General features: G+C 38.4%; 1 protein-coding gene across 1 annotated transcript in view; it reads left to right on the forward strand.

The window, feature by feature from the left end:
• The window catches only part of RELCH (RAB11 binding and LisH domain, coiled-coil and HEAT repeat containing), a 77154-nt gene that overhangs the window by 13222 nt on the left and 46731 nt on the right, over positions 1 to 17201 (forward strand). The window contains exons 3-6 of the mRNA XM_035316315.1: positions 3283 to 3372; positions 11324 to 11395; positions 11506 to 11561; positions 11680 to 11793. Coding sequence (XP_035172206.1) covers positions 3283 to 3372; positions 11324 to 11395; positions 11506 to 11561; positions 11680 to 11793 — 332 coding nt within the window. The remainder of the gene's footprint in view (positions 1 to 3282; positions 3373 to 11323; positions 11396 to 11505; positions 11562 to 11679; positions 11794 to 17201) is intronic.

Genomic DNA, 17201 nt, shown 5'->3' on the forward strand with positions numbered 1-17201 from the left:
AAAAAAAAAAAAAAAAAAAAAAAAACAAAAAAAAAAACAAAAAAAACAAAAAAAAACAACACTGTGTTTTTCCCAGATTGTTCAAAAAGTAGTTCTCTCTCCCAAATGCTTTAGTTGCGATACTTCAACTCAGAGTGCAGCTACTTCTACTTGAGAAAAATGGAAATGTTTCACATTCCTTAGGTGAGCTGCACGGGCTGAGCACAACCCTTCTCACCCCTATTGCTCTCCTTCAAACAACCCTGCTAATTTTCTAGGTGAATGAGGCCATTGTGTGGCCTGCAGGGAAGGTACCATCGTCCCCATCTGATCTTTTGCTGTGCAGGTATATCTTTTATGGAAGCATAGGCCTTGAGGTTAGAAAATGTTATTGATAATCTATAACTGTATATGAGTGTCAGATGTTTGCTGTTACCAACGTGATGATGATGATAAGTCTAAATGGTGAATGTACAAATTTTAAGCCCACAAATTGCTGGTGTGCATGTAGATGATGCTTCAGGCAGTTTCTGGACATTAAAATTGTCAGAGTGTATGGTTTTATTTGGTTTATATAAGTGTCCTTATCATTGTAAAACTGTTGCGTGTTCACTGGCGGGGAATTTTTTGATTTACAGCTGCTGGTACAATCTTAAATGGCCTCCTTTGTGTACATCCTGATACAGGCGTAGATGACACCATGCTGTTTTCTAGGCAACTGCTTTTTCAACAAGCCTCCGGCTGTTGCTTTGGCAAATAAGTTTGTGTTTCCTGGCTGGGTTTGATTTACGGGCTTTGGGGAGGCCTTTGCCTCTGAAATGTGCTGCCAGTCATGTGAACAAGGCTTTATTGCGTCCAGCTTTGGACGCGTGGGTAATTCTGATGTGGTTGACTTTACCTGAAAGTTTGGGAATTGCCGCTTTGTTACCTACTTCCTAAGAGAAATTGGAATTCGGGCTGTGCTTTGCCGCAGTGGCACTGTATCTGAGACTGGGTCACTTTTCTTAAACATCACTTTTTCATTGAGATCTTTATTTGAATGCTGCCTGTTTCTCTGTTCAACTCGAGTCTTGAATTTGATTTCAAAAAACTGATCTGAGAAAACTTGCAGTCCCAAACGAAATAAATTGCAACAGCACTTTCCAAACAACGTTAGGCATTTGGAATAGTCAGATGGGAAGACTTTCACGCCATGCATTCAAAATTCATACCTACTTTCAAACTCAATCTTAACTGTGGTTCCCCATCTATGAAACCTGCATCATTTGGAAGCCCGATTGTCCCACACACCAGACTCATGCTTCTCAAATAAATAAATTCCTGGGCTGAACCCAGGACATTTAGAAGACTCATTCTGAATTATTTAGAACAAGACCATGGCAACTCTTAAACAGTTGCAGTGGGGCTCAGTGGTGAGAAGCTTTCTTGCTGGTGTGGGTCTCCTAGGGCTGAACAGAACAGCAGGACTGCTTGGGAGTTGCTCTATCCCCTCGGACACAGTTGATTTGCGGTGGGAAGTTGTGGCTCTGCAAACCATAGGCACTCACCTGTGTGAAACCTGCTACAACTCAGATCTCGGTTGTTGCCCAGGGTGGTGATGGAATCACCATCCCTGGGGGTGTTTAAGGAAAGGTTCAAGCTGGCACTTAAGGATGTGGTTTCATGGGTGACGTTTGTGATAGGGGGATGGTTGGACCAGATGATCTTGGAGGTCTTTTCCAGCCCTAATGATTCTATGATTTTCATTGTCCATTTTGCAGTGGTGCTGGAAAAAAGAAACATTCTTACCATGCTGCTAAGCACTGTAAAGCAGCCTAAACAGAATTCTTAAATCAGGTTAGTGTCTGGAAAAACTGCAGAAAGATCAGAACTTGCAAACAAACAGTGAGGTTTAAAACTAAATACCGAATGGAGACTTACTCAGGAGGAACAGTCTGTTTCTTTGCCTGGATAGCAAAGCAAAGTTTTGGCAGAAAAATGTGATTAGATACTACTACACATATAGTGTACACTACCATGTACTCCATGTACATAGACAAATGAGGATTGCCATGCACTGTAGCTCAGAGCTGTATATATCTGAACTATGAAACTTGTTACTCTCAGAAGTTTTGCAGGTAAGCATAAGGTTTTCAGTCAGTCTGTATCATAGATTCTTTAATCCTTTGCACAATGCAGAATTACTCTTTTAGATTTAAAGGCTTTCAATAGTGTTAGTCGTGACAGAATATGACAGAGAAGTGATGAAATTGATTCTGTTCCCACTGAGAGTTGCAATTTTTGACAGCCATGTGGAATTTGTTCTTTGTTAAAGTGACAACAATTCTAATGTAATTAAAATGATGTCTGCAGAGCTACATAGAAATTAATTTCAAAAAGAGGAGAAAGATTTGGATTGCTTAATATAATTTTTGCATGTTCAGTTGTGTTAGGAATGTATTCTATTTATTTTGGGTTCTCTCACTATTTGAGCTATTTCATTGCACATTTTTTCTAATGAAAAGGTGAATGTATTTCAGACTTGAAATTATCAAGATAGCATGATTTATTTTTTCTGCAATGGAAAAGGTGTTGATCAAAACCTTATGCTAGTTACTGAATGTCTTCAATGTTTTTTTTAATTTAAAAATTAAATTCTAGAACATGGGTATTATAACCGCAGTACCAAGAACTGTGCTTGTTTTGCTGTAATTCTGCTAGATAATGCATTCAGTAGTAAATGTTGTATTAAGTGAGTTTGTACTGAAGTTAATGCTTACAGTCAGGAGACAATGCTGAGTAAGTAGAAAATATAGCAAATGAAAATACAGTGAAGTAAAGGAAGTAATGTAAAGTGTTTGGCTATGTTAATGTGACTTAAAATCCTAAAATGGGGAACAGAACTGCTTGCAGCTCATTAAAGTAGTTTGTATCTGCATGGTTTCTTATGTGTAGTCATTTAAGTCCAAGAAGAGGTCTGTGGCCCTTGCGGAAAAGGGAAGGAGCTACTACATGCTGTTCTTGACATACTATGTCAAGGGCAGGAGGGCTGTCTTTTGGGGAGTGGGGAAAGGGAATTGGTTACAGCCCTGTTCACTGATCTTGCTGTAGTGCTGTATTTTTAAAGACTTACTGACATACTCTGATCCTGGTTATTTACCTGCTTAGAGACAGACTTCTGGAAAATGTAGTGAAATTTCAGTCATGCGGCACATGTAGCCTTTTATTAATAGTTTCTGAAATGAGGTGTTTTGACTTTCTTCATTAAAGCTAGTCAACTCTTCAGGACTTTTTAAGATGTCTTTTTTCTCTTTTTTCCTTAAGATCGTGCTGGAAGCATCAGTACTCTTGATTCCTTAGATTTTGCAAGATACTCTGATGATGGCAATAGGGAAACAGACGAAAGAGTAGCAGGTAAGTTTTTATGATTTAGGAATAATAAAGTTGACTTCAGTTTGCCTTGCTGTTTGTAGCAGCAGTGTATGATGACAAGACTTCATACTGTGGTGCTTTAACTAGTCACTTAACGATGTGTCGGATTTCAGGCATTTCTACTATAATTATTGTAAATTTTCAGGCAGGTGTATTTCTTAAGCAAGCAATATTCTTGAAACCTGGACACAGTTTCTGACAATAGAAACCTACTGCCTTCTAATACTTAGCTGAAACACAAAGTGTGTTCAATGTAGTAGTCTGTGACTATGAGCTAGGTAACGGCTTTCTGATGTACAGATCTGCAGTGAATCATCTGCTTAAACATAATGTATGTGTAGATCAAACATGCTTAAAAAAAAAAAACAAAAAACACAACACTTGGGATTTCTCAGTTCCACAAGTCATCTTTGCTACAAATCTTAATTGTAGTGCTTTTCTTCTCTTCCCATTTGATTTCTGGATCATGTAAGATTTTTTCAAAGAAGTGACAGGGCTTTTTGCTTTTTGTTGTAGTTCTGAAATTAAGGTTGTGGAACTTTAATTTCAGGATTTTCAATTATCAAAGGCAGAGAACGTTCTTCTTTTACATCTGAAATTTTTATAGTCTCTTTTGCATGTGAGCTATGTTACTATAATCCATGTTTTTTTCTAAGATAAGATATTAAGCTATTCAACACTTCTCAAGAGAAAATCATAAAATCTCTCTAAGACATGCTGCTTATTTTTCTTCCTGTCAAATAATGCTGCTTAACATCATAAGCTCCCAAAAATTGTCCATGCTGTGACCTTTGTTCACATTTCTTAGCTTTATGAAACCTGAAGTGATGCAAGCTGTCATACTTCTGCTCCATATCACTATCTCTGCTTCATTCACCATGCTTTATCTGAGCAGGAACACTGGCAAGTACAAAGGTACAGAAGAGGGTGCTTAAACATAACTCTGTAAAGGTTCTGCATGCTGAAATTTCTCTCTCAGTTAGTCTGAAATCGTGACCAGTGTTGAACCACAGAGAAGAAACAAAGATGTTAGGAAACTATCACTTTTCTTATGCGACCTTTGTCGCTGACGTAGGGGAATAGTGAAATCCACAAACATGAAGAAGATTAATGTGTTTCGGTGCTCTGGTCTGAAACTATCGGTAATTATTGCTCTTTGATTTATGTGAAAACTGTCAGATTCCTACAATGATTGAATTATTGTCTTTTGCAATGTATATTGTCAGTGTCAAGGAGTGAAAAATCTCAAAATACACAGTGGCTGTTGTATTTCTGAATCATGTTCTGTAATACAGTGCAGAAGCAGGCATCTTCCTGATATTTTCATCATCGTGGTAGATTATTCCAGTATGTAGGTAATCTTTCTAGGTAATCTTTCTCAGCTGTAGTATTACTGAAAGAACTAGCTTTGTCTTTGCTTGGAGCTATGTATGGTAGCTGACTTGGATTAGAGGTGCTTGTGGAAAGTGAGGACCAGGAAGATTTGACATCTAGTAAAACCCTTCATCTTCCAATGGAACATTAATTACAAAATATTGATTGTTTCCAGCATAAAATCAATATATCCTAAAATGAAATATTAAATGTAATTTATTATGTATTAAAACAGATTTTTGAAGACTACTGTATATTAATTTGCTACCTCAATGTAATAGACAAGCAAATTATTTGGCAGGATATTTACATTGAATTTCTGTGTTCCTTTAGAGAGATTTTTCCACGGGTTGTTAAAAAGTGATGTAAGAACTTTACCAAATAAAGCAATACTGGATAGGATTTCTGGATGTTAATGAAAACTTGAAGTTTTTTAGATCATCCTATTTCTGTTCAATTATAATTGCTTACAATCTCATGCATCAATTCTGTATGCAGCCTCCAAGCAATAAACTGACTTTCATGGAATTGCCTTCAGAAAAGTGATTTTTTTTTAATATGCACATTAAAAATATTTCAGTAGAGATTTCAAAACCTTTCTATATCCATCTCCTCCTTTGAACAAAATCTGGTTAATAAATGACTTCAATTTTTGAAGTGGTCCTTAGTTGCAAATGTGCTTTGAAATGTAAGTAGTCCATCCCACTTACTTCTTCTCGTATTCTTTCTTCTTAGCAAAGAGCTTTAACCATAGAAGGTAAAATTGTAATGTATTGCAAAAGCTGGAGGCCATGATCTGATAGTCATATGTTCTTTTGATAATTTTCAGAATTAGATTTGAGTAGTTTCTTTTTTAAAATACATTTCTTATGCTGTTATCTTTGCTTTTTTAAAACATTTGGACACAGTCCATGATTCCTATTATCAATTTCCTAGTCAAATGTCAAATGAAGGATAAAAAAGAAAGTTGTATCAGTCATTAAAAGAAACGAATTCTGAGTCAGAGTGACTTGAAAAATGAAATTATAACATATCCCATACAAATACTTTTTTATATTGGAAAGTACCAAATCAAAAATACTTGCGTATACTGTCCAAAGCCTTCATGTTTCTGTTTTTGCCCCTATGGATGGACTTAGCTGCCAGACTTCTTTTACCTGTCAAAATATATATATACATATATATTGGAAATAACTAGGAAGAGTCTTGGTAAAAATGGATTTCAGTATTTCCAATCTGTTAGTCCAGCTCATTCCAACTGAGGTTAAAAAGCCTAGAAGCAAAAATCTTTTGAAGAGTTGGTGTGAACTTGTCATTTGGAACATCTGATCAAAGGAAGCTGAGTCTCTTATCAGCTTGTCTGAACAGATGCAAGTTGCAAAAACCCATCAGGATGTGAATGAACATTGCAAAACTAATTGTATAGAAAATCTTTCTCATTCACTTGATCTTAATATAGATTTAGAGTGCTGTGTAACTAATTGGATAATGCATTCAGAATACACAAAGTTTCAAAAAAATGTATGCATTGTTAGATCTTGTAATGAACTAGGTAAAAACAACTTCTTCTATAAGACTAAGTACTGAAGCAGTGGGTACTAAGACAAGGTCAGTACTGAAGGATTTATTAGGCTTAGTAAACCTCCTCCAAGTAGGAATTTTCATAGAACAAGCAGAGAACAGAAGACCTAACTTGAAGTCAAATGTCCTCCAGTATTCAGTGTAAAGAGGCCATCTGATGTTCTGAACTGAAGCTTCTGCCACAACTTAGCCTGACTGCACATGTATGTTTGTGATCTAAAAACTCTACTGTCTGTAATTTAAAGTATTTACCATTGCTAACCTACTTTTGACATCTAGTGTTCTGATAATTTTAGAAATGTGATGCTGTTATTTCAGTGATAATAAAATGAAAAATCATCAAATTCCATTTCAGTCATTTGTGTTCTTTGATTTTTCTGCATTAATTTCTGACTAAAATGTGTATCTTTGATTAGCACAATAAAATACTGTCACTGTCAGGACGTGAAGAGAAGAGAAGGTGAAAAATTCATTTATTTTTGAGGACTTCATGACTTCGTGTTATCTTAATATAAATGTTTCTGCGTTTTGTGGAGCCCTTTAATTTAGAAAAAATAAGTAATATTAAACACAAATTAGAAAAGAAAAAATTGACACAAAAAAAATCACAACAAAACCCTACAATAGGAGTCTGTAATACTTGCTACTACTTGTCTGTAGTCATTTGCTAGTGTTGTGTGTTCAGTTTGTTCATACTGGAAATGGACCGGTTTCTGTCTTCTCATATGCGGTCTTACTCTCTGTTTAGCAGTTGTGCATCTCCTTAATTTGTTTCAGGGTTGGTAGTCTCCAAGGGTTGAATCTAAAGATCAGCCTGCTCTATCAGATCTTCTCTGCAGTTGGTCTTGTCCTGTTAACTTGGACACATTAATGAGGCTAATGAGTTAAGTGTTGGCTTCCCAGTCTTAGAATAACAAGTTCTCTGTTAACTTGCTCACAAGTCTCTGACTGATCATAATTTTTGTAGCTTGACAATCATCTCTAGTACAACTTTGTCTTTCAGTTCTACTTGTATTATATCCTGAAATGTTTCATGCTGACAGTAAAAATGGTCATTTCTTTTCTTCTTAGGACTTGTATCCGGTAAGTGAAAATTAGGAAACATCAGGTCTTGAAGTGTACTGTGATACTATAATTGACAACTATATTCAGAGAAGTCCTATTCCTTCTAATTAATACAGGATGTAGGCACAAATCCATTCACTGTAATAGGATGTCATACACGTTTTAGAGGGCTTAATTTAGGACCTCTGGAGTAGTTATGAATTGATGGAGGAACATGAAAATGAACAACAGTAAAGCTTTTTAACAGCATATCCAATTTCAGAGAAAGCTAGGTAAGCTAGGGGCCCTGGATACTGTGCTTCAGAGATCTACTTTTAAATGAAAATGTTGGAATGCCATCCATGTCTTCACAATGTCAAACTAGAGTCCAAGTGTTGTCTGAAGTATTTTGTATGGAAGTTCACAAAAGTCTGGCAAGATAATTCTTATGTAGAATGTACGCTTGAATGCAGAACTCAAGTGTAATTGGATAAAAAACACAACGTAAACGGTAAAACAAAACGTAAATTTAAGAGCACTGTTTATTCCTTCAGCTTTTTTGCCTTTGTCCAACAAGAGTGCTGTTCATGTACATCTCGAATCGTTCAATATCACAAATCACAAGTTGTTCTTTATACCTAATGTTCATGTAGCCATGAATCCGTGGTTCAACAACTTCTGAAGCCATTAATAAGTGTGAATGAATAGAATAACATCCTTGAAAAGAAGTAATTCTTAAATTTCTAACCTGAGCAGACAAGCCACCCATTACTCATATGCACTTATTTTTTAAGAAGTGTTAGATTAGCTACATAAAAACTGAAGTACTTAATTCTAGGGCTAATCCTTAGTTGCTTGCTTGTAAAGTCAACTCTTAAGTAGGACTAAGTAATTTTTTTCAGAATAACAGGTGTAGCGATTTGAGTTGTTTAAATAAGAAAAGTAAGACAGCCAATTAGGTTCAAAATGCACTCTTATGTGAAGATCAACCAACCTCATAAATCCCAGTTTCTGCTCTCTGCTTTCCTGATGAAGAGAATCAATTCAGTTCTTTTCTTTCCTAGGCTGTCTGCAATAAAGCTCTCTTCTATGCATCATTCTGAAGGAGCGTGAACTCCTTTCACCAAATACTGTAATTAGTTCTACATGTTACAAGTTCAGTCAAGCATGAAGTTAAACTTCAGCAGACTTTATCAATGTTTTTAAAGGGTTAACCTTGCAAAGGTATGAAAGCATTACAACAGGAGAGAGGGGAAGAAAGAGACTAGCTCCTTTCTTTTAAAAGAAGTCAGTACTTCTAAATGGTTAGAAAGGAAGGGGATAGGGGGTTGCATTTTTATTTAAGAAGAGAATCTCATATCATCAACAAATGATATCGTTAGTAAAGATGTTTAATTAAAAATCTTCACGTGTTTTGGCAGAAGATTACATTTCAGAATAATTTCTAAAATAGAGCTTCTTATCATAATTAAATGTTACTGAAATTGTAACTTTGCAAAAAATAAAATCTTGGAAACAAGCTTATTTGAATAAAAGCTAAGTGTGTGACTTCCAGGTATGCTGAGGTTTGTACAGTGGCAATTATAATGATTACATTGCTAAGAGAAATGAGGTACAACTCTAGCAATCCTTTTTTGTATTGGAATGGTGTAGCTGTTGTGACAGGCTGTGAAGTGACTTCTTCACAAATATATTATGTTCTGAATCTTCTACTGTATAAAGAGAATCATGCAGCAGAGTAATCTTTCAAGGTTGAATAGGGAAAGTCCTAATGGCTTCTAAGAATTTTCAGCATCATCACAGTTAACTAAAAAATTAATTCTTGCCGTCTGACATGGGTTTGTCTGACATGAGTTTTTTGGCTTCCTACGCCTTCAGTCATGTCTTATTCCTATTTTCCTTGATGAGATTCCTGAGTTTTTCTAGTTTGTGTTGTTTTTCTAACATTTTTTTTTATTATTATTATTTATATCATTCTAGTGCAGGGCACTCCTGATCTGCAACTGTTCTGGTCATTGAAAAAAAATTTCAGAGAATGAAATGTTAACACAGTTATTTCCATCAGAAGAATTAGTTAATTTGAATTCTTCACTATTTTCAAAAACTAAAAAATTAGTAGCTTTCAACTTAGAATCGTAACTGTCAATTAGTAAATCAAATGTAAGGAAGTACTAAAATGATCAGATACCTTACCACTACAAGAGCATTTTCTAACTTTGTTGCACAGAAGTATTTGCAGATCAGCATTGCTGACTACTAGAGAGATTCTTATACATTTTATTCATTGTATCCTGAGTTGCGCTTTTATATCGCTGCAGTAAAATTCTGTGCATCAAACAAGTTCCTTTCATGTAGCCAATGTGGTGTACTGTAGTTACTCCTTCAGTTTTTATGGATAAATGCAAACTGAGTGAATCTTTTTTTCCATGCATGCAAAAAATTCTTAGTGATCAAAAAATTCTTAGTCACAGATGCTCCAAAAAGGAGACTACCTTTTGTAGTCTTCAGTAACATTTCAAACAAACGAGACAATTCAGCGTTTCTGCCATGTACTGTCCTCTGCAAATATTTAAAAATGCCATCTTAAATTATTTCCAGGTAGTGATGAAAAGTCACTCAAATATATTCTTGTTAAAAGCAACTGCAACACTTCTAGTTTTGTGTGGGGATCAAAATTAAGTAATTGTTAGCATAGTTTCAGCTAGTTTAACACTTCAGGTCATTTTGTGCTTATCTTGTATATTTAATTACAAGACTCATTAATTACACTTAAATAAACAGTTATGATAAATAAAGTAATCTGGGAATTAATGGAAAGCATGGAAATTATCTAGCAATTCCCTAAATAGGCTCCTTCAGGTGCTCTAACTGGCTATTAAAAAGGCATGTACTATGTTTCCTGCAAAAGTACAGGGCTTTATAAGTTGACACTGCAGTGTAGATGTGGTTTAAAATTAAAACGCATGAGATTCCAGTGCAAACAAAGCACTCCTGGCCCTTTTTGGAGGAAGTAATGGAATGTGAGAAATTCATAACAGTAATGGAAGTGAGGGTAGGTGGAAGTGGCAGTTAGAATTTTGTAGTCTCTAAAATAACCCTAGATGATTGAAGTGTTGCATGGTCAAGACTCACCAGAAACTTTTAAGAATAATGGATCAAAGACTTTTGTTTCAAGCTTCTCTGTAAATATTGAGAGAACTGCATATTTTGCTTTTTTGTCTTGTGCATCTCTTTAGATTTTGAATTCCATTCAATACATTTAATTAACTGAAATTATTTTGTAGTAAAACAAAAAGGTTTTAAAAAGAGATGGGTTTTTAGTAAGAGTATGAACTATGTTTCAAATTCTGCCATTTAAGGTAGTAAAACTTCAGTCTATAAGTTCTTTTTCAAAATAAAAATGTACTCAATGGGACAGTACAGTACATTTATATTAGGGTTTCAGCATTGCTACATGGAAACAGCTAACACTGCCACCAGCATGTATTTGCTTTTTTTAGATCTGTCCTCTGATCACCCGTGCAGTCCCCCACCCTCTAGAAATCAAAATGCTTGACAGTATCAACTGACTGTAACTGGGGAATAAATTAAAAACCAAACAAAAATCCACAACACTTCCCATTAATATACAAAATCAAAAACAAACAAACAAAACACTCTACAGCGAAAACACCCTACAGCGAGTCCTTGTCAGACAGCTTGAAATTTTGATTTAGCTAACTTAAGGCCAATGAAACTATGGAAAACGTTCACCAGTTTGCTTTCAGACCAACTCTGCTGCATGTGTTCATAAGTTCCATAAAGACTGCATGCTTTCTGTTTAATACGAACTGTATATTTTTTTTCACACCCATCCTTGCTTTTTATATTTTATTTTTTGTTTCCCTTGCCTTGGTTGGATGCCTGTGTGTGTTTAATCCAAATCCCTGTCCAGTCCTGGAATTTGAACTACGGAAAGCCAAGGAGACCATACAGGCCCTCCGAGCCAACCTGACTCAGGCTGCAGGTGGTGTACATAAACCTTTTCTTAAGTCTCTACTTTGAACAATGTAGAAGTAGCTGAGCTCATCCTCTCTGAAAGAGTAAAATATAGTTACTTTTTTTTTTCCTCCCCAGAAAATGAAGTTCCTTTGCAGGAACGAAAAAATTATAAATCGAGTCCTGAAATTCAGGTAGGTGGTTGGTGATAACTGGGTTTTGCATGAGCACTAATCCAGAGATGCCTTCAGTAGATGGCAGGAAAGCGAACCACAGTAGTGTATTGTTTTCTTTTTTTTTTTTTTTTTCTAGGAGCCAATCAGACCTCTTGAGAAAAGAGCTCTAAACTTCCTAGTTAATGAATTTTTATTGAAGAATAGTTACAAGCTTACGTCAATAACATTTTCAGATGAAAACCATGATCAGGTAAGGTCTTAAGTGCTTTTTTTAAACGTCTGCTTTCCATATTCAGATCTTGTAGCGAACTTAAGTAATGTTAAGATGAGTATTCTAAGAGTTAAGTATGTTAGCATTTTCATACGTAAAGTATCACCTGAAAACACAGCTTTTTGAGCAGTATATCCTCAGAATTTGTAGGAAGGGAACAAGAATGTTTGCTTTCTATAAAGGAACTAAAACAAGATGATGAAAACTATCTCAATTTGTATTTCATTGTTCAGCTTCCATATCTAGAAAGTCAAATACTTCATATCAGAGAACGGCTGAGGTTGGAAGGGACCTCTGGAATTAATCTGGTCTAATGCCCCTGCTCAAGCAGAGCTGGCGTAGAGCGGATTGCCTAGGATCAAACAGGAGGCGCCGGAAGCCATTGTGCAGCAGGCCGGCTATGACTTGGTTGCCATCACGGAAATGTGGTGGGACCACTCTCATGACTGGAGTGCTGCAATGTCTGGCTATAGGCTCTTCAGAAGGGACAGGCAGCACAGAAGGGGTGGTGGAGTGGCTCTCTATATTAGAGAGTGTTTTGTTGTTGTGGAACTCGAGGCTGAGACTGGGAATTATAAGGTTGAGTCCCTATGGGTTAGGATCGGCGGGAAGGCCAACAAGGCAGCCAGCCTGGGGGGGGTCTGTTACAGACTGCCAAACCAGGATGAGGAGACAGGTAAGAAATTCTACAGGCAGCTGGCAAAAGTTGTGAAATCATTGGCTCTTGTCTTTGTGGAGGACTTAAACTTCCCAGACATATGCTGGACATGCAATACAGCTCAGAGGAAGCAGTCTAGGAGGTTTCTGGAGAGCATGGAAGATAGTTTCCTGATGCGGCTGGTTAGTGAGCCTGCCGGGGGAGGTGCCCCGCTGGACCTTCTGTTCACAGAGAAGGACTGGTGGGAGATGTGGTGGTCGGGAGCTGTCTTGGGCAGAGTGACCACAAAATGGTAGAGTTCACTACTTTTGGTGAAGTCGGAAGGGAGACCTGTAAAACTGCTGTCTGGGACTTGCAGAGGGCAGCCTTTGAGCTGTTCAGGACACTGATTGGCAGAGTTCCTTGGGAGGTGGTTCTGAAGGACAGAGGAGTCCAGGAAGGCTGGGCACTCCTCAAGAAGGAAATCTTAATGGCTCAGGAGCGGTCTGTCCCCATGTGGCCGAAGTCCAGCTGGCATGGAAGAAGACCGGACTGGCTGAACAGAGAGTTGTGGCTAGAGCTTAGGGGAAAAAAAAAAAAGAGGGTTTATGATCTTTGGAAAAGAGGACAGGCCACTCAGAAGGATTATAAGGATGTTGTAAGGATGTGTAGGGACAAAATTAGAAAGGCCAAAGCTCATCTGGAGCTCAATCTGGCTACTGCTGTTAAAGATAACAGAAAGTGTTTTTATAAATACATTAACACGAAAAGGAGGACTAAGGAGAATCTCCACCCTTTACTGGATGTGGGAGGAAACTACAGGCTGGGAGATAAGGGGTTAGAAAGCTGCCTGTCAGAGAAGGACCTGGGAGTTTTGGTTGAGAGTCAGCTGAATATGAGCCAGCAGTGTGCTCAGGCAGCCAAGAAGGCCAACGGCATCCTGGCTTGTATCAGAAACAGCATGGCCAGCAGGTCCAGGGAAGTGATTGTCCCCCTGTACTCGGCTCTGGTGAGGCCGCACCTCGAGTACTGTGTTCAGTTTTGGGCCCCTCGCTACAAGAAGGACGTGGAGGTGCTTGAGCGAGTCCAGAGAAGGGCTACGAAGCTGGTGAGGGGTCTGGAGAACAAGTCCTAAGAGGAGGGGCTGAGGAAGCTGGGACTGTTTAGCCTGGAGAAGAGGAGGCTCGGGGTGACCTTATCGCACTCTACAGGTACCTGAAAGGAGGCTGTAGCGAGGTGGGGGTTGGTCTATTCTCCCACGTGCCTGGTGACAGGACGAGGGGGAATGGGCTCAAGTTGCGCCAGGGGAGGTTTAGGTTGGTTATTAGGAAGAACTTCTTTACTGAACGGGTTGTTAGTCACTGGAATAGGCTGCCCAGGGAAGTGGTTGAGTCACCATCCCTGGAGGTCTTTAAAAGACGTTTAGATGTAGAGCTTAGGGATATGGTTTAGTGGAGGACTTGTTAGTGTTAGGTCAGAGGTTGGACTCGGTGATCTTGGAGGTCTCTTCCAACCTAGACTAGTCTGTGTTTCTGTGTGGCATCACAGAGGAGGGCCTGGTGTGGCATCACAGAGGAGGGCCTGGTGTGGCATCACAGAATGGATGTTTAGGTGTAGAGCCTAGGGATATGGTTTAGTGGAGGGCTTGTTAGCATTAGGTCAGAGGTTGGACTCGGTGATCTTGGAGGTCTCTTACAACCTATATGATTCTGTGATTGGAAGATTTCCAAGGATGGAGACTCCACAACCTCTCCGGTCAATCTTTGCCAGTACTCATTCACCCTCACAGTAAAATAGTGATTCCTGATGTTCAGACGGCACCTCCTACATTTCAACTTGTGCCCATTGCCTCTTGTCCTGTCACTGGGCACCACTGAGAAGAGCCTGGCTCCATCTGCTTTGCAGCTTCCCTTCAGGTGTTTATACACATTGGTGAGATCCCCGAGTCTTCTCTTGTCCAAGTTGAACAGTTCCAGCTCTCTCAGCAGGATAGATACTCCAATCCTTTCATCATCTTTGTGGCCCTTACCATCTCTCCAGCATGCTCATGTCTCTCTTGTACTGGGGAACCAAGAACTGGACACCACACTTCAGGTGTGGCACTTCAGGTGTGGCCTCACTAGTGCTGAATGGAGGGAGTCACCTCCTTTTCACCCACTGGCAACACTTCACCTAATGCACTCCAGAGTATGTTAGGCTTATTTGCTCTGAGTGTACATTGCTGGCTTTTGTATATATTTAATATTAAACTTACATATGTTATTTTAATAATAAATATATGTAATACTGTAATAATTCTTAAGATAACACTACTTCATTGCATAGCTTTGCTTTGTTCTTAGAGCAACAAATAGCTACCTGCTTCCAGCAGTTAACCATAGTAACACTAATAACTTATTTCTTGAAAATGAAGTTAAGCATACATTTTGTTTTAACTTTTTGTTAGAGCTGTTTAATTATACAAGTTATATGTACTTCTACAATTCTCTGTATTCTGATGGACATCCTTCCAGTTAAACTGAAGGATCTGGGTGTCATAAAATCTTGAACATGACTTTGTCACAGAATCACAGAATGGCTGAGGCTGGAAGGGACCTCAGGATATTATCTGGTCCAACCTCCCTGCCAAGCACAGACACCTACAGCATGTTGTACAGGATCACATCCAGTAGGGTTTTGAATATTTCCAGAGAAGGAGATTCCACAGCAACCTGTTCCAGTGCTCTCACCCTCACAGTAAAGGCAACTTGCCTCCATAAGGCAACTTCCACACAGATGAAGGTGTGGTGTCAGCCATGGGGGGGCAAAGTTGTGCTCTTGCACACTGTCACAGTGCTGCTTTCTCTAGTCCTGTGCAGGATCTCTTCTGCCCAAGATGGTCTGGGAAGGCCCTGGCCAGCTTTGGGAACAGGCCAGCCCAAGCAGAAAAAGAAAGTAGCACCTCTGCTGCCCAGCCCACACATTTGCATCTCTCCTGGCCAGTCTGGCTAGAGCTCATGAAGAGAGCTCGTAGCTTCCGAACTGCCACCTCACGTGGTTCTCTGAACCAGCTCACTTGGGAGAAGCCTTTGGTGGGAGGGAGACGATACCATGGCAGTGGATGCAGGCTGATCTCCGTTCTCCCCTTGCCCGGTTGCACAACCACACACAGACCTTCAAGACATTCCTCTAGGTTCTTGATTCAAGTCACCAAGCCAGACATGAGCACTTGGAGCTGGGTCATCACCTCAGCAACAGAAAACTTGAAGAGATGAAGGGTAGCGTGCCTGGCCTCCTCTTGCAGCTGAGGCGTGGCCCTGTCATCCTGCAGACTCAGGGAGGCAGCCCCACGCTGCAGGGCTTCACTGAGCTTTGTAATGCCATCCTCCAGCACGTGGCCTTAAATCGTCCTCAGTTGATTTGTGTGGGATGATTAATTATACTCATTCTTTGTTATCTCCTGAACGTATCTTTATGTGTATATTTAATCACACTGTGACACTGAATCCAGTCTTGAAGGAGCTCTTTGTAATAAGGTCTTACCTTAGGTATTGCGTAACATATCTGTGCTTTAATGCATTTTTCTTAAGATGATCGATTTTATGTCTCTTTTGGGAAGGTTCTAGTTACATAATAACTCTTACTGGGTGAAGGAAGTGATGTCATCAACACTCAATATATATGTAGCACAACACTGGAATATTTCTAGTAGAATTAAGTATTTTTCTGTGCGAATTTCAACCAGTTTGCTCTCTAACTAATCCCCTAGTTTTTTTTTCCTACAATTTGAATCATCTCTAAAGAAAATTAATTATTAAAAATACTTGCTGGATCACCCACTTAAAAGTGGAGTTTAGTAGCACTAGGTCATCATACATATACTTGTGAGGGTACAGCCCCAAAACCAGATAAGATGAATTACTTCTCCCTGCTTTTTGCATTTTCTCAACTAGAAACATCTTATGTTGTAAGGTTACTAACAAAAACAAAGTTCTCAATTGTAGAGAGTAAACCTAAACATAAGTTAATGTATAGCATGCGCATTGTTTTTTCTAGATTAATGTCATTATTTCACAAAATAAGGATTATTTGTTTGAATACATGTATACAACTAGATTATAGCAAAACACGGAAATTTTTGAAGAGTAGAAAAAAATCTTAAATATGTGTATGATTTAATGCCCTGAAAGCGAGCATTACAACTCCTGTGGAACAGTGTACATGCTTACACATAAGAATGTAAAATAATCTTGTAGTAATAGAATGGTTGCATGTCAGTGAGAAAAGTAAAGTCACATAGTAGTGTAGTGGTTTGAGATGGGAGGTGCTACTATTATTTTCACCCATGTACAGTTAATACCATTATGTCTAGATTTTGCACATGCACGCTGTCAGTCATCTTCAGAGCTATATGACTGTCTGCTTCTGGAAGACTATACCTGCACTTATGAATGAGATGGGAACAAAATGATAGCCATGTCAGTCTTCTACCAACTTTACTGGCTTCTGCTAGAGTTTGATCGGTGATGTATCTGATTCAGAAGTATTTGCATCCAGAAAATAAAACATAAGAAGTGTGCTGTGTGTTTTGGAAGGTTCTCTGTTGAGTACACAACCTAGAGCTGCCTTTAGTGTGAAATGCTTTATTTCATGAAATGAGAATGTTTTTCTACTTTTATTTCTTATCTCTTTCAAGATTTCCTTGTTATTACAGTGCAACCTTGACTCGATTGTTTTGCTGTTCTACAGCAAAATACAGACCTACAGTTAC

Source organism: Oxyura jamaicensis, chromosome 2, assembly GCF_011077185.1.
Source record: "Oxyura jamaicensis isolate SHBP4307 breed ruddy duck chromosome 2, BPBGC_Ojam_1.0, whole genome shotgun sequence".
In the NCBI taxonomy this organism is placed as follows: domain Eukaryota; kingdom Metazoa; phylum Chordata; class Aves; order Anseriformes; family Anatidae; genus Oxyura; species Oxyura jamaicensis.